The sequence below is a fragment of the Dermochelys coriacea genome, chromosome 7, assembly GCF_009764565.3.
Source record: "Dermochelys coriacea isolate rDerCor1 chromosome 7, rDerCor1.pri.v4, whole genome shotgun sequence".
Classification (NCBI taxonomy): domain Eukaryota; kingdom Metazoa; phylum Chordata; order Testudines; family Dermochelyidae; genus Dermochelys; species Dermochelys coriacea.
The window spans coordinates 94,855,049-94,873,128 of record NC_050074.1 but is presented as its reverse complement, the minus strand read 5'-3'; the positions used below and the strand labels follow the sequence as shown (position 1 = coordinate 94,873,128).

Below are 18,080 nucleotides of genomic sequence, written 5' to 3'. Positions count from 1 at the left end.
TAATGGTCTCACCTGAAATTGTTGGAGAGAGTCTACATCTGAGCAATAATTTGTATTGAGGACTTAGAGTACAGAAGTATAGAACGGATATATATCCTGGTTTATTATGCTAATGGATGGGGTATAAATGGAGCACACTTGAAAATCTTTGGGTATCTGGGTGGTCCATATACTGACAGGAAAAATATTGTAGTAATGAGAAGTGTGTTGAGACAGACAAAATATATTTTTCTGTGTAGAATATATTTATTTTATATAACATTTCTATGTATGTAGAAGTTATGGCAGGGTTACTAAATTAAAATCCTTTTTTGATTTTAAAGTATACTTTTAAAACAAAAGATCAGAAGTATTATGGAAATAATGGAGTCTCTTATAGGATAGGGGAAGAATAAGTGAAGATAACTCTGCTTTTAATTGCATACATAATCAACTGTAATGAAGTATTAATTGCAAAGGAAAGTGCTTTTCTTCATTGCACTGTTTAAACAGACCATTAATGTTGATTTTCAATAAGTCTTGGAACATGGAGAGGTTCCAGAAGACTGGAAGAAAGCTAATGTTGTGCCAGTATTTTAAAAGGCTAAACAAGTTGACCTGAGTAATTATAAACCTATCAGTCTGACATTGATCCTGGGCAAGATAATGGAACAGCTGATACTGGACTCAATTAATAAAGAATTAAAGGAGGGTAATATAATTAATGCCAATCAACATTAGTTTGTGGGAAATAGATTCTATCAAACTACCTTTACCTTTTTTTGACGATATTACAAGTTTGGTTGATAAAGGTAATAGTGTTGATATAATATACTTGGACTTTTGTAAGGCATTTGACTTGGTAATGCATGACATTTTGATTAAAAAACTTGAAAGATATAAAATTAACAAGAATCATATTATATGGATTAAAAGCTGGCTAGCTGATAAGTCTCAAAATATAATTGTAAATGGGGAATCATCATTGAATGGGTGTGTTTCTAATGGGATCCCGCAGAGATTGGTTCTTGGTCCTATGTTATTTAACATTTTTATTAATAACCTGGAAGAAAACATAAAATCATAACTGATAAATTTTGCAGCTGACACAAAAAATTGTGGGAGTGGTAAATAATTAATAAGACAGGTCATTGGTAGCATTATCTGGACCACTTGGTAAGCTGGGTGTAAGCAAACAATATGTGTTTTAATGTGACTAAATGCAAATGTATACATCTAGGAATGAAGAATGTAGGCCATGCTGTCCTGGGAAGTTGTGGCTTTAAATAAGCTCAGGGGGCGGGTGGGGGGTTTGAGTTGGATAAACAGTTGAACATGAGCTCCCAGTGTGATGCTGTGGCTCATGCAATTGTTGGATGCATAAAGAGGGGACCCTTGAGTTGGAAGGTTATTTTACCTCTGTATTTGGCACTGGTGCAACTGCTGCTGGAATACTGTGTCCAATTCTGGTTTCCACAATTCAAGAAGGGTATTGATAAATTGAAGAGGGTTCAGAGAAGAGCCATGAGAATGACTCAAGGATTGGAAAACATGCCTTATAGTCTTAGACTCAAGGAACTCAATCTATTTATCTTAACAGAGAGAAGATTAAGGGGTTACTTGATTACAGTCTGTAAGTATCTAAGTGGGGAGCAAATATTTAATAATGGGCTCTTCAGTCTAGCAGAGAAAGGTATAACATGATCCAGTGGCTGGAAGTGGAAGCTAGACAAATGCAGACCAGATATAAGGTGTAAATTTTAACAGTGAGAATAATTAACTGTTAGAACAACTTACCAAGACCTGTGGTGGATTCTCCATCACTGACAATTTAAAATCAAGATTGGATGTTTTACTAAAAGAAATTCTCTAGGAATTATTTTGGAGAAGTTCTATAGCCTGTGTTATACAGGAGATCAGACTAAATGATAATGATGGTCCCTTCTGGCCTTAGAATTGATTAATTTATTAAATGAACTTTTCACTTTAGTATGACTGCTTATGTGTCTAGAGATTTTACTGGTTTTAAAATATTTGCTAGACTGATCTTTATTTTGGTGCAAAATTTGTTATTTTTCTTGCTAAATATAGAATTTTAATATTTCTAGCTTTTCTGTTTTTGCCTGTGAATGATTTACAAACTAGGGTGCTATATAGCAGCATAAAACTTTCACGCCCAGTAAATATCCATGGGCATGAGATAGAAATCAGTTTGCCTTTTGCTATAATGATTTATGAAACATTTTCAAAGGTAGTGTTAAAAATGAAGTCTGAATCTATAAACTGAGAAACTTTTCTTTGCAAATATCCTTGCTCTGTTCACTTATTACTTTAAAAAATTCCTTATATTAATGTTCTCACTTTTAAGTATAGTTTCTAGTCTCCTAACCCCCTTCATGTAATCCTTAATATTTTAAATAAAAATAAATTCCTTGTGCTATTATAGCTGTTTTCAGGATTTTTATATTGAATAAACAAGACCAAAAGTCTCTGAAATGTAAGGTAACTCCCTTCTCTTCATTTATAATAATGCCTGCATCTGTAGTTTTCACTCCATGCATTTGAAGAAGTGGGTTTTTTACCCACGAAAGCTTATGCCCAAATAAATCTTTAGTCTTTAAGGTGCCACTGGACTCCTTGTTGTTTTTGTGGATGCAGACTAACACGGCTGCCCCCTGGTATCTGAAATGTGATAATGATACCATACCTTGACATTCAGGGCTCAGTTGTGGCATTACAGCAGAACTTACATTGTGAGGAGGAGGGTGAAGAGGTACATCTCTGCGGTGGGAGCTCCTGGGAGCATAGTGCCTTTGGGAGCATCATTTGAGGGCAGCAGCTTCAACAACCTTAAGTAATGTTCAGTGTAAAGTCTTCCTTTCACACCACTGTTGGCCAGTGCAGGATATGGCTTCTCCTGGCCTCCTCTGCCTCTTTTGAAGAGGCTCATCACTGCGCTTATGGTCACTACCTGGGAAGAGTCCATATACTCCTTAAGCACAAAATCTACAGTTGTGCACAACCCACATAATACAATAAATCAAGTTCCTACCTAATCTCTTTTGAAGTCTCTGTAATAACACTTTGCATGTCTATAACACCTCTCATCTGAGGATATTAAAGCATTTTTATAAAAGTCTGAGTAAATCCTATATTCCCACATTACAGATGAGGAGACTGAGGCACAAAGAAGTTGTTAGTTGCCCAGTCACACAGCATATCTGACCTGTGTCTCCTGATGCCCCGTCCTCTGCATTTTCCAGCAGAATGAGATTTATAATAGAAGTCCATGAGGATCATATAATATTAAATGCTAAAAAGGCCTTCTAAAATAATGTTGTTTGCTCCTTGAGACGTTAGAGGCTGGAAATTCAGTGGAGTTTGTGCACTGAGTGCATGGGGAGGGAATCCTTGAATTGTAGATCAAATGGCCCTCTCTATATAATTAAGGCAATATACTCTTATGTGGGGGAATAAAGATTAGAAAACGGTAGTGGGATCTTCAAGGCTCTAATGTAGGTGTGTAGGGCCGTCCAAGGAAAAAGAGTGTCTCTCTCAAGAGGGTTTGACAGTTGAATTACCAAGAAATTGATGTTTTTCTACAAGTCCTTGAAGCTTTTCTCCCTGTTGAGTTCATGTGTGAAACTGAACAGAACTATTAGGCTTCTGTTCTCAAGGTCAAAGCTAAAGATAAAAAGAAAGTAGCTGGTAGAAAAGTGAGAGTTGGCACATAGTTGTGCTCCAGAACCGAAGCTATCATTTACAAATTAAGCAGTTAGCCCTTGTATTTGCAAAAGATATCTGAGATTAGAGTGAATAAGTCTGCACGAGCTTGTAGACAGCTTTGAAACAATAGTTCTCACGGAGGTGAGCTGCCCACATTAATCTCAAAAGGGTATTGACACTGAAACATACCAAGGATGTTTTAAATGTCAGCATTGTTAACTATGTCACAGCTGATTATTTTGGTAGAAAAATTATGCTAATGTACCTCTCTAGTGTTCACTGAACTGGCAGATTTTGGTGCTGGAGGTTGCTGTCAAGGTTGCCATGGAGCATGAGGAATTCAAATTTCCCATCTTCTTCTTCTCCCTCTCCTATCTCTTTCCCCTCCCCCCCCCGACAAGTGAAGTCATTTTTTCCTCTCCCAAATGCATACATCTTTTCCCCGGTACCAAAAGCCTCAACTGCTCCCAGGCTCCCAAGCAACTCCAATACCTTCTGCATATGCAAAGCTCCAGGTGTGAAAACCTCAACAACATCAACAGTACACATTTTCAGCACAAATGTGTGGCACAATTAGAGTTGAAAATTTGGGGGCAGTGTAAAATGTGAGGAAAAGAGAGTAAGAGCGATTGAGGGAGACAAAGGGGGGAAGCAGTATCACAGAATCATAGACTTTAAGGTCAGAAGGGGCCATTATGATCGTCTAATCTGACCTCTTGCACAACGCAGGCCACAGAATCTCACCCAGCCACTACTGTAACAAACCCCTAACCTATGTCTGAGCTATTGAAGTCCTCAAGTCATGGTTTAAAGACTTCAAGGTGCAGAGAATCCTCCAGCAAGTGACTCGTGCCCCACGCTGCAGAGGAAGGCGAGAAACCCCCAGGGCTCTGCCAATCTGCCCTGGAGGAAAAGTCCTTCCAGACCCCAAAATTGGCGATCAGCAAGACCCTGAGCATGGGCAATACTCACCAGCCAGACACCGAGGAAAGAATTCTCTGTAGTAACTCAGATCCTACCCCATCTAACATAATTCAGGAGTCCCTGACAAATCATAGGTCCAATAATGTGCTGTATAGGAAATGGAGCCTGGGAAATAATACAGATAATAATGAAGTGGGAGTAATGAGTCTCCCACTAAATAGAAGAGACTTGATTGATTTAAAAAAAAAGAGAGAGAAAAGAAAAGCTGTTATAAATTTAACATCCAGTTAAAAATTTAAGTATTTAGTGATATTCTTAAAGTAGTGCATACCCAGTTAGTCAGTAAAGAAAAAATAGATGTAGATCTGATCTCTGTTTATACAATCTTATTTATTAATGGTACCTAGTAAGGATTTTGTTTAATGTCTCCCACCTTTTCATTTATTTAGGTTATAAAAATATACATTTCTTTGAAACACATTGATATAATTATAACTTGCTTGATTTTAGAAGTTCCCTTTCATGTTTTCTATTACAACTTGGAGAAAAGGTTTAATTTGTCCTCACTCCCACAAGATGGAGCTCTTTACATATGCAAGACATAAAACCTGTGCTGTGATGGTTATGTTAGGATCATTTTATAATGTAACTTTTTGTGTTATTTGCTGAACCTTAAAGATAGTCTATCAGATAATGTTTTAGATAATATATACACCAACATTTTGTTAATCTGCTTCTATGGAAAGACACGATGCAGTATAGAAAACAGTAAATATTAGGTTTCAGAGTAGCAGCCGTGTTAGTCTGTATTCGCAAAAAGAAAAGGAGTACTTGTGGCACCTTAGAGACTAACAAATTTATTAGAGCATAAGCTTCCGTGAGCTCACTTCATCGGATGCATTTGGTGGAAAATACAGAGGGGAGATTGATATACACACACAGAGAACATGGAACAATGGGTTTTATCATACACACTGTAAGGAGAGTGATCACTTAAGATAAGCCATCACCAGCAGCGGGGGGGGGGGGGGAGGAGGAAAACCTTTCATGGTGACAAGCAAGGTAGGCTATTTCCAGCAGTTAACAAGAATATCTGAAAAAAGAAAAGGAGTACTTGTGGCACCTTAGAGACTAACAAATTTATTAGAGCATAAGCTTTCGTGAGCTACAGCTGTATTTGCGAATACAGACTAACACGGCTGCTACTCTGAAAAGAATATCTGAGGAACAGTGGGGGGTGGGGTGGGGTGGGGGAGAGAAATAACATGGTGAAATAGTTTTACTTTGTGTAATGACTCATCCATTCCCAGTCTCTATTCAAGCCTAAGTTAATTGTATCCAATTTGCAAATTAATTCCAATTCAGCAGTCTCTCGTTGGAGTCTGTTTTTGAAGCTTTTTTGTTGAAGGATAGCCACTCTTAGGTCTGTAATCGAGTGACCAGAGAGATTGAAGTGTTCTCCAACTGGTTTTTGAATTTATAATTCTTGACGTCTGATTTGTGTCCATTCATTCTTTTACGTAGAGACTGTCCAGTTTGGCCAATGTACATGGCAGAGGGGCATTGCTGGCACATGATGGCATATATCACATTGGTAGATGCACAGGTGAACGAGCCTCTGATAGTGTGGCTGATGTGATTAGGGCCTATGATGGTGTCCCCTGAATAGATATGTGGACAGAGTTGGCAACGGGCTTTGTTGCAAGGATAGGTTCTATCTATCTATTTCCCCATGTTATTTCTCCCCCCCACCCCACCCCCCACTGTTCCTCAGATATTCTTGTTAACTGCTGGAAGTAGCCTACCTCGCTTTTCACCATGAAAGGTTTTCCTCCTTCCCCCCCCTGCTGCTGGTGATGGCTTATCTTAAGTGATCACTCTCCTTACAGTGTGTATGATAAAACCCATTGTTTCATGTTCTCTGTGTGTGTATATCAATCTCCCCTCTGTATTTTCCACCAAATGCATCCGATGAAGTGAGCTGTAGCTCACGAAAGCTTATGCTCTAATAAATTTGTTAGTCTCTAAGGTGCCACAAGTACTCCTTTTGTTTTTAGTAAATATTAGATGTCCCTATAGACGAGTAGAATTGTCTTGTGGTTAAAAGACTGAACTGGGACACGTGAGATTTGGGTTTTCTTCCTGACTCTGCCACTGACTCTCTGTGTGACTTTTGGCGAGTCACTTAATCTTTTTATGTCTTAGTTTTCCTTCTGCAGTATGGGAATAACAATACTTTGCAACCTCCCCTGGGTGTTGTGAGATTATCCTTCCCTACCCTCTGTGAATTAGGGAATTATGTGAATTATGAAGCTGGTGAGCCCCATACAAAAACACGAAATAAAAATAAATACTGTTTTTTTCATTATGTACTGGACACTGCATCATCTTGCACCTGGATATGCACTTCCAAGAATTTCCTGGTTGATCATTATTTTGTCAGGAATTGTTTGTTTGATGACTTCTTTGATATATTGCCAATCTTTTAGTGCCCAATTATTTCCCCATTTATGTATCTGAATAGTAAAAATTCAGTGTATGGAGTTTGTTTTGTCGCATCATGTTTCAAAGTCCTTTTCTGTATCTAGGTCTCATCTATTTTTTTTAGCCCTCCTTTTTTATTGGTATTAAATTGTGATAAATTCACTTAATAAAACCACCTATTCATGAACAGTGTAGATAGATAATCTTGGAAAAGAAAGCCCTTTCTTTATCCACATGCTATGTGTAGAACTGGCAGTACAAGGTTCCTGCCACTGTCCTTCCAACATGGCATAGATAATCTTCTTCCAGCAATACTACAATTGACTGGGTAGTATATATTATAGGAAAACCTACACATTTGTTCTGCTTCATTGAACAATCGGGCCCAATAAGTTTCTCTCTGCTGGTTGAACTTGCTAAGCAGAGTGACCAATTGCTTGCTTCTGAGATTTCCCTTTCCTCCCCGCCCCCTCTCCAGCCAACTGCACTGCCTCTACATGAAACCTTTAATTCATCTTTTGTTTTAGCTCCAAGCAGATGGCCTCAGCTTCTCATAGAGTAATCCAGCTTGCCACATGGGCAGAAAATACTACAAGTGTGACCAAGTCCAAATTCCTTTAAAAACATGCTCATAGTTGGCAATAGTGATGTCCAGGTGTAGGTGATGTGTCCACAATATCTTCCAAGGATTAGTTAGTTAGTTCTTTCCCTTATGTTTCTGCTCTCCAGGTTCGAGCACGTTAGCGCCTTCCTCTTCTTGTAGACACAGAATAGTGCTCAGATGATTGTCCCATACTAGGACCCTGGAGTAACACAGCATTTGCTGCTCCAGGTCAAGCAGCTTACAGGATTTGCCCATGATGTGGTAGGGGACTAGAGAGTACAGTTTTCAGCAACCTGCATTACTTTCTTGCATGTATTAGTGGATCAGACTATCTGGGAGTCCAGGGATCTGCTTGCTCTTGAAAATAACTTCCTTTTTTATGCAGGGCTATTCAATACCTCTTTTACTCCTCTGACTTCAACTGCTTTCCCCAGCTGGAAACTCTAAGTGTAAGTCAGGATCAAAATGGGAAAAACTCTCAATAGTTCAAGGCTCTCCCTATAAGAGGAAGGGGAAGCTGTCGTCTCTTCTGTGTCCCTTTTCTCCTCAGAAGAGCCAGGCCTTGTCAGACATTTCAATTCTAGCTTTGTTAAGCAAGTAAGTTTCTATGCCTCTAGTAAACCCCTAAGCTTCCCAGAGAGTATAGTCGGAAGAAGGAAGTCATACTTCCCTGGTAGAGACTTAGAAGGATAGCACTCTTCCCCTCCCCAAGAACTTGGCTAAGATGGTAACAAAAACTTAGAGGGCCCCAATTCTTGAACCTCAGACTAACTCTACAGCCTTCTTCCAGACACAGTGGAAAACTGTAGGTCTTCTTCAAAGATTAATCCAGCAGTAGTAGGTCTCGGGGGTTGAGATGTGTGGGGGGGAAGAAATCCTCTACTTTGCTAGAGGCTAACATTTACCCCTTGTACTCTGGGGACAAATAAATGGACTCTACCTTAAAAAGCAATATGAATCTCCACTTAAATGTCTCAGTAGGTCCCTCAGTATTTTCTGTGTTTCCCAGTTTTCCCTCTGTGGACTCAAGATTTCAGCAATTTTTTTAAAAAAAGAATAAAGTTAAATCTCTTTGCCAAAAAATGAGAGGGGGAAAAAAGGACATTTTTATGACTGAAATTCACTCCAGTGCAGAGAGCCCATCCAAGAGACTCTGCATCACATTCTTTGTTAAGGGTTTAAGTGGTATGGAAGGCCTTGAGCAAAGCTTGCCTTGGGGTGGAATTCACTCATAGCAAATACCCTTTTTTGAAAATTTTAAAGCTAAGTTTTTATAGTAAGTTCCAGAAATAAGAAATCATATGCTATCATATAGGAAGACTCTCTTAAGGGGATGTCTGTATTGAAAGTTCATTTTTTAAGAGAGAACAAAAGCTTGTTTGTAAAAATATATGCAGAAAAGTAAAACTAAAGTATTAAGAATGTTTTCACACTGGTGTCCTGTACTATTATGACATTCTGGGGTGCAGTCCAGACCAGGGAGGGGTTATGTGACCCCAGCTCTGTGCACTTGGGTGCCTCACAGTGCTTTGCTGCTGTAACTCCACCCCGCTAACAAACAGCCTTCCAGCATGCAGGTAGCACACTTAATGTCTGTGTATAGCTGCATCCTGCCAGCCACACATCAGTCACACTCTGGCTTCCACCAGCCTTGATTACCACTTGCAGAGTGATCCCAACACACTCCTAATCCTGGATCACTCCCCCTCCCCCCCAAAAAAATGTGTGTCCTGCATTGTCCATCCCTCTTCTGGAGAGTCTAGATATATTAGGTCCATTGCCCCTTTAAGGGGATCAATATACAACAGTCTGTTACCTAAAAATGAAGCTACGCAAACAATTCACAATGTTGGATTAGTTTTAATTAAAGAATAAAACAAGTATATTTAACTACAAGAAGACAGGTTTTAAATGAGTACAAGTATAAGGCATTAAAGTTGGAAATGGTTATAAAAGATATAAAGACTAAACTTAACAAACTAGACTTCATTCAAGGTGTAGTCCCTTACCACATGTTTCCAGAAATATTGCTGACCAAACACTCAGCCAGGACCTGCTGCCAAAATCCAATGGCTGTTTTCTTTTGTTGTCTTAGGTGAGAAGGAGCGAGAGAAATATAGGAAGAGATCTCTTAGGGGTGTTTCTGCCCCTCAGTTTTATAGTTCAGTCACCCTTTTATTGCATTTTCCTGAGGGTTACCCCTAGATGAAATTCATTCCCACCATGAGGTTGGAGTTATGGAATTTTGTGTTGAAAAGAGGTTCCATGCTGTTGTTTGCTAAGATGCATATCTGTTTGTTCTTGCTCCTCTTCCTTGCTAAAGAATGTCCTCTTGATAGGTGATGGCCCATCAGCTTTGATGACATGTGGCTAGAGGCATCAGTTTGTCCTTTGTCTTTGAGAAACAGATTTGCCCACTCCCCAGACTTGTCTGATAAACACACCTCAGTTATAATTTCAGCTCACATTTATAAATTTAAATATTATGTTACTACACATGTTTCATCATGATATTATTGACCAGTGAGTTATTAGTTTTTCAAAAGATACCTCACAAGGCATATTTTGTACAAAGATTATTACAGGAGTTTGTAGGGTGTGAATGCAGGGGTGATTTCCATCACAACTATATCTTTGCTTATTTTAAATTTTTCCAATATTTTGGTTTTATTTTATTTTTCCTAATATTTGAGGAACAGTGCAATAAACAACTACAATGGGGGAAGTGAAAGTTGAGACTTCCATGGAAGATGACCTGTCCAAGGCTCTCTTTTGTGCCATGACTGTTCACCTATAGGTGTCAGCAAAATGGAAAATATTTTTAGTTTTGTGACTAAAGTACTCAAAATTCAGATGTATGATCTGTCTCTATACACGGCCAAAAACGCTGTCCACGTTACAGTATCTTGGTGTTTTTCTTTAAGCCCAGGTCAGGTGATTACATGCAGTGGTACTGGAACAATTTTTATAGTGGGTGTGCTGAGAGCCACTGAACCAAACTGCAAACCTTGTATATAATGGAAACCCCTTCAAGCTAGGTGGTGCTGCAGCACCCCCAATATCCCTAGTTCCAGCCCCTATGATTACATGAGAATCTCAGCTTTCTTTTTGGGAGGGAAGTAGTGAGTTTCTAGTCCTCCTGGTTGTGAAGAAAAGTTTGAAAACGTGAAAAGGCTCAAAAACTACAAGGCAAATTAAAATAATTCAGTTTTTAAAAAATCTCATTATTTTATGCTAAAACTTTCTTACTGGCTTACTTGATTCTTGCATTGTCTGTGTTGCCATTCCAACAGTCATCTGTCTTGTCTGCCACTATGACCATGTCAAGTCTCTGTTCTAATCCTTTGATTGCCTTTCCCTCACTGATCAGATTTAAGGACTCTGTCCTTTTCTCTGCTGTTTAGCTGCCCATACCTTGCACTTCTCTTTGCATGCCCCTTCTGTTGAAGCTTAAAGATTAACCACCCGCTATATCCTTTCCTTGCCCATTCTGATGTCTCTGCTTTCATGTGACTACTGTTCCTCTGAGCAAGTTCAACAAGCTCCATGTTCAATTCTTCCATGAGGCCTATAAATCCTAGTCCTACCTTCAAAGAATTAACAAACCAACCCATCAACCTCAAGCCTTGTAAAAAAAATCCCCCAAAACCAAATATTATTAAAACAGGTGGAACTAACAAACCACATTTTCAGCTTTGCTTTTTATTGTGTCTGCTTGCTAGTTCTCAGTTGTGTGTCATCTGTAGGATTATAAGCGGCTCAGGAAGAAGAACCCAGACTCCTTACTTGTCTGTGAAGTCCCAAGGCCAAAGTTTTCAAACTGGATGCCTAAAATTAGGTAACTAAATCCATAGTTAGGATCCTAAATAAAAACAGCCTGATTATCAGAAGGGCTGACGTCAATAGGAGTGATGATGGCTCACCACTTCTGAAAATCAGACCATTTTTGTGTGCCTAAATATAGATTTAGGTGGAAACTTTAGGCATCTGTGTTTTAAAATATTGGCCCTATTGCACTCTTGGAACTGTATATAAATCTTTTTATGAGAAAAAAGATTGCATTTTATTAGTTACTGTTGATTGTAGTTCATTAGGGGGCTGAATACTTCAGGATATTTCTTAACTGTGTTTGGCTAGAGTCATGCAAAATGTATTTAATTGGGCAAATCTTTTGTTACATATTTATTTTTCTAGAATGTCTATGTTTGAACTTCTTTATATTTAACAAACAGTGGAATTGGATGAAAAAGTGATCCATGCTATTTGAAGTAGTTGGAGAAGCTGAGTCTTTTGTACTCATATTTGATCATAAGGGCATAAGTAACCGACCAGTGAGGCGGAGGTCAGCCATGATGTAACTGGTTAAGCACCAGGATTAATGCCAAAAGGGTCAGGTTCAGAGCTCTGTTTTGGATTATGTCTTTTGTTTAATAATATCAGCGGTGTTGGTCACAAATTATGTCATTGTGATATCAAGTTTGAATTTAAAAGATAAAAACCTTAAGATTTCAGTAATGATCCCTACTTGTTATACTATTCAGAAAAAAGAAAGTTCTGTTTTATAATTTGTATTTAACAGGTCTGTATATGATGACCAGCCAAATGCACACCAAAGATTTATGGAAAAACTAGATGCTTGCATACGTAACCATGACAGAGAGATAGAAAAGATGTGTAATTTTCACCATCAGGGCTTTGTGGATGCTATTACAGAACTTCTTAAAGTAAGGGCTGATGCAGAAAAATTAAAGGTAAGAAACTACTTATTTAAAATTGTGTCTATTGCTATCATTGATTAATACTGGATGGAATGTTTCTTTTTTAAGAGAGAAGACTTTCATGATATATATACACATCCTGATGTTTACAATTAAATTTTCAGATATTGTATAGCTGTTTAGGAATGTCTTGTCTACTAGAATAATACATTTGCCATGTTCATACTTTTTTTTTTAGGTCTCATTTTCTGATTTCTTCATTTATAATTTTTTATAAAACATTCCCAAAAATCAGTTTACCATTTTATTAAGTAATTCTGGAAGACTTTTAAATGGCAAAGCATTGGTAAAAGTAATATTTCTTATAATAGGTCTTGTGTTTTTCTTAGTTTGATTACCAAATTATGTATCAGACTTCTCAATTTCAGATTCAGAAAAAATATTGTTAGAAATCTTGATTCTTTTGGAAAGCCTCCACTTGCAGTTGCATATCTTTTAAAAAGTGTTTTTGTGCTACCCAAAAGAGGAGGTGGTGTTGGTAATATTCATTAGAAGTGAGGACTAAGGTTTACTCAGAAGTCAGAATGTAGAATAGTGAATTGTGAGACCTGTCCCTTTTAGCTCTCTTTACACTTTGGAGAGCAAAATATGCACACCAGACAGAATGAGCATAGTTCACCAGAGGTTATGATTAGAAGAGCATTATATAAAGGATATTCAGATAACAAGAGACCAAATACAGCGTCAATGAGGTCATTGAGCATCTTTGTTTGGAAAGTAATGAGATTTTTAATAAACTAGAATGTGCTTCCTTATTATGATGACCTAATGAGTCACTTAATATGTGGGAAAATCTGAGGTCGAGCTTTGCCTGCACCTGCAGCATTAAAATGTTGCTGTGGTTTGGAGATTTCCACGTTTGATGTTAATCAACCACCCAGTGTTTTGCATTCAGCAAAGTATGAATGTTTAATTACCATAAAATGCAATCACCATTTCTTACAGACAATGAATGGCACATAGAGCTTATTGAGGTTATCAAAAAGGGACCAGTGGTCAATTGGGTCAATGATTTGAATTGTTTGACAGACCTACAGAAACAAGTAAAGTTCAAAAATCCCAAGTAAATTTGAGAAGTTTGCCACAGAATCTGTTAGAAAGAACTGTCATAAGTAATTGAAGTTAACAAAAGCCCTTTGCAATCAAAAGTTCAAGTTCAAGCTGTAGAGTTAATTTGAATTTGCATTTCTTTGTTCTAAATTTCTCATGAAGCATGATCTAATTACAAGGGTGAGCAGTTACATCAGGGCAATATATGCATATTTGTCTAACAAAGGTGAAATTATTTTTAAGGTCCAAGTTACTGATACCAACCGAAGGCTTCAAGATGCTGGGAAAGAGGTGAGAAAATGGTTTTTAATTGAATATTTGCAGCAAAATAATTTGTTTGCATAATTTAATTGTTATTTTTTACAAAATATCTAAGGTGATAGCCCAAACAGAGGAAATCATCCGATGTAGAATTCAGCAGAGGAATATTACAACAGTAGTGGAAAAACTGCAGTTGTGTCTTCCAGGTGAGTTACAAATATGTGCAATAGTGACATTTGGCTAAATACAATAGCCAATGAGAAGTCATTATACCCAAAACGCAGCAGAAGTTTTATTTTTTTTCTCATATTTCAGTGTTCTGTAACATGAATTTAGCAGAGGAGTTACTAGGATCTTACAAATGTGTCCAAATTTAGATCTCATGATGGTATATTTATTCTATAATAATTGTAATAGGGTAAACATAAAGCTTTGTTTGTTAGCAAACTAACAACGAGAGGACATAGATTGTACAAAAAATTAAGCATGTGTATTTTTATCATAATCATAATATCATAATATGTTTGCGTTTAAACCTTTGAAGTTATTATTTAACATTTATTTTCCTGTGGTTAAAAATTTAAGGGAAAACATTAAAAAGTTTGTGAACGTTATTTGTAGTAGCATCTTTCAACATTGTGCAGTATTACAATAGTATGGTTTTGAACATCACCATCTTGAGACATTGTTTCGTAAATAGTTAGAGAACATTGCATTTCTTAGTGTACATCTATAAAGATTGACTTATGTTTATGATGTTGGCAGATAGGTTTGAACCTTTTTCTTTGTACTACGTAATCTTTCTGTTGTGACTTGGGATAATGACAGTAGATGGTACTGTTGCCTTTCTATGAACTGTTCCCATTAACTGATAATACATTTGAAATTCCCCACGTTTTTTATGATGTGCTATGAACTTAATTGGTTGACAGATATTTAAACAAAAGTTGGTGTGTTTACATTGAGAAAAGTTTGAAACTACTGTTTCACTTTTAAATTCTTTACTACTTAACTTCTCTTTCATAGTTCACTTTTTTTCTCTTAATCTTCAATCTAGAACCTTATTTTTCACTACTTCGAGTTGGTCTTCCTATCGTAATATGTTATTGAGAAAAGTGTGTAAATGAAACGAAGACTAAAATAATATACAGTATATATTTTTCATTTTAAAGTATATATTCTTTTTCTTATTAACGTATTTAGTTTGCAATAAGATCTAAATGGGTTAATATTTTTATTTTATATAGTACTGGAAATGTACAGCAAACTAAAAGAGCAGATGAAAGTAAAAAGGTGAGTGAATTTATTTCTGTAACTGAAGTATAACTTTTTTAGTGAATGGGTTCATCTACTTGTCTCCTACAATTATTAACAGACTGATAAAGACTAGTAAGGTCAAGAAATAGTGAATCCTATAGTCAGGTCTTTTCATCATTCCTTTCCTTTGTTTCAAGTATGCCATTACAAATTAACAGATGTTACATGAAAAATAACATAATTTTAGGATCTTAATTAAGAAACTTCAGAAAACAGTTTTTACTTAAACAAGCATGAATGCAATGGAAATATATTTTAGGACATGAAATATAAACTTTTATTAATACTATAAAACAATTTAAGGACCAAGAATAAAAGTGATCCTTAGGGAGTTCAGTAGAAATGGTAAAATAATGGTCCCTTTTTTGTTCATTAATACCTCAGTAATCTATCATAGTACATGAAATTGTATAATTCAGTTTCCCATATATCTTCCTTCAGTGATGACAGAAATTTTGTTAGTCTCCTATTTATTTGAAACAATTAGTGTAATGTTTAAAAATTTTCTTTTTACTATATGCACAAAAATGTGAACTCTAAAAGACATTCTCTAGATGTCAGAATTGGATTAGTGTTTGCTGTTTACTATCTATGGGCTAGATCACTGGTTTGAAATCTTCTCAGAGTGAGGGCAGCATGTTGTTGCAATGTCTTTGGAGCAGCCCAGCAGGGAGACTGACTCCTTGAGTCACAGTCTCCTATTCAGTGTTCCCACTGTTCTGGGAAGAGGAAATAAACTCCTTGGGCCTATTCTCATTGTAGTGTATGTTTCGTAATGTACAGGTACCACTTTCTGCTTGGTAGAATAGCTGTTCTTCAGAGCCTGCTGCTTCCTGCATGCTGCAAGTGTTGATATAGCACACTAGTTAAAGTGGTCATGTCCTCTCACTTCTTGCACTGTTGCACAGGACAGGACAGTCTGGCTTTATAATTGGCAGGGGTGTTAAATTATTGAGTGGAATCATGGAGGGATCACATGAGTGAGCTACAATGGCAGTTAGTTTTTTAGCAGCATTTTGATTTCAGGTAATCTATTATTTTTGTAGTTTGACTCCCATTGGTTCTTTGGGGTTGATTGTTTTTTTTACTATTATTGAGAAGTCATCTGTACTCTTCAAAACTAAAAATAACCTTCAGTTCTCTAAAGATTTAGGGCTATATCAGATCCTGTAGAAAAAATGCTACATGGGAAACTGCAAGTCAAGAACTGTGGCATTACAGAGGTATCAGCCCACTAGAGTAGGTGTTAGGATATGTCATCATCATCCCACTAGAAGAAAGGCCGATGGAGGAAGTCCTCTAATAGCATCAATATCCTCAGAGCTGTATTGAAATCCCATGGAGATCTAGAGTACTGGCTCTCAACCTTTCCAGACTACCTCTTTCAGGAGTCTGATTTGTCTTGCGTACCCCAAGTTTCACCTGACTTAAAATTGACTTGCTTACAAAATCAGACATAAAAATACAAAAGTGTCACAGCATTCTATTACTGAAAAATTGCTTACTTTCGCATTTTTACCATATAAAATAAATTGATTGGAATATAAATATTTTACTTATATTTCATTAAAAAAAGAAAAGGAGTACTTGTGGCACCTTAGAGACTATCAAATTTATTAGATGCATCCGATGAAGTGAGCTGTAGCTCACGAAAGCTTATGCTCTAATAAATTCGTTAGTCTCTAAGGTGCCACAAGTACTCCTTTTCTTTTTGCGAATACAGACTAACACGGCTGCTACTCTGAAACCTGTCATTATATTTCATTGTGATACTTACCATATAATAGTATATAGAGCAGTATAAACAAGTCATTGTCTGTATGAAATTTTACTTTGTACTGATGTCGCTAGTGCTTTTATGTAGCCTGTTGTAAAACTAGGCAAATATCTAGATGAGATGACATACCCCCTGGAAGACCTATGTGTACCTCCGGTGGTACACGTTCCCTTGGTTGAGAACCATTGCCTCAGAGCAATCAAGCTGAGAGACAGTATCTTCATGCTACTGCTCAGGCTCCTTTCTCCTTTATAGTATGGCTCTGTCATTAACTGTGTGACGATCGTTTCCTTATGACTTAGTCTTCTCCATGGGGGAGCATAGAGAGCATGGAGTGGTATCCTGTGGAAGTTGACATTAATTCTGGTGGTAATTTCCCATGGCTTGACAGGCAACAAAGCCATAGAGAGTCTGTACACTAGCCACGTTCCCCTTAATACTGCGATGGTACCACTGGAGGGACTTCCACAGGGTCAGTGTGATGCTGCTGTTGTGGTTCCTCTTCCTTCTCTCCAATAATTCTTGTCCCATTGTAATGAGACTTCAATGACTTTATCTTATATCTGCCAAGCAGACATGATGTGTTCTTTAAGTTTTGCTACAGTAGCTGAGTAACAGGGATTATGTCTGCATAGGCTTCTTAAATCACAGACTCATGGCATGTACTAGTAATCCAATATACTTACTAATAATTCAGTATATATCACTGCTGAAAGGTTGTACATAGTCCAAGCTAATGCTTATAATTGAATATTAGAATTTAAAACTAACTAAAAAGCTGAACAGTATAAACAGATGGGCACTCAAAAATGACACATTAATAGAAATTCTTGGAAGCCATGAGGCACAATTTTTTCCCACAGTGGAGTGTTAAGGTGTATGGGATAGTTTATTTTGAATTCAATTTGCTATTTTTCCATTTATAGGCATCTTTTATAATACACAAAGACATTTCACTGACTTAAAGGCAACATGCAATGGATTTTTTAAAATTAGATTTGTCCTCTTTTTTTTTGCCTTTATGATGTGTAAAGGAGGTATGCAGCTTTTACCCCTGCTTTTTTTTTAAATCATACAAATATCATGAATGGCAAGTCTGGTCATGCTTGTTTTTGCAGGAAGAACTTGAGAGTGTCAGAGGTGTGTAATGTGAATGTTCATTGAACTGAACTTTAATTGA

At 37.1% G+C, this 18,080-nt stretch overlaps 1 protein-coding gene across 18 annotated transcripts in view; it reads left to right on the top strand.

Moving 5' to 3' along the window:
• The window catches only part of EXOC6 (exocyst complex component 6), a 187,648-nt gene that overhangs the window by 30,505 nt on the left and 139,063 nt on the right, over positions 1–18,080 (top strand). For 17 of the 18 annotated variants that reach the window (XR_005293991.2, XR_006282535.1, XR_006282536.1 and 14 more), the window contains exons 2-5: positions 12,297–12,468; positions 13,789–13,836; positions 13,922–14,012; positions 15,054–15,099. Coding sequence is in view for 15 of the 18 variants with exons in the window: in XM_043518195.1 (XP_043374130.1) it covers positions 12,297–12,468; positions 13,789–13,836; positions 13,922–14,012; positions 15,054–15,099 (357 nt within the window). In the remaining 3 variants the exon portion in view is untranslated. Of the gene's footprint in view, positions 1–11,463; positions 11,556–12,296; positions 12,469–13,788; positions 13,837–13,921; positions 14,013–15,053; positions 15,100–18,080 lie in introns of all 18 variants that reach the window. The other variant, XM_043518198.1, reaches the window with a different exon arrangement.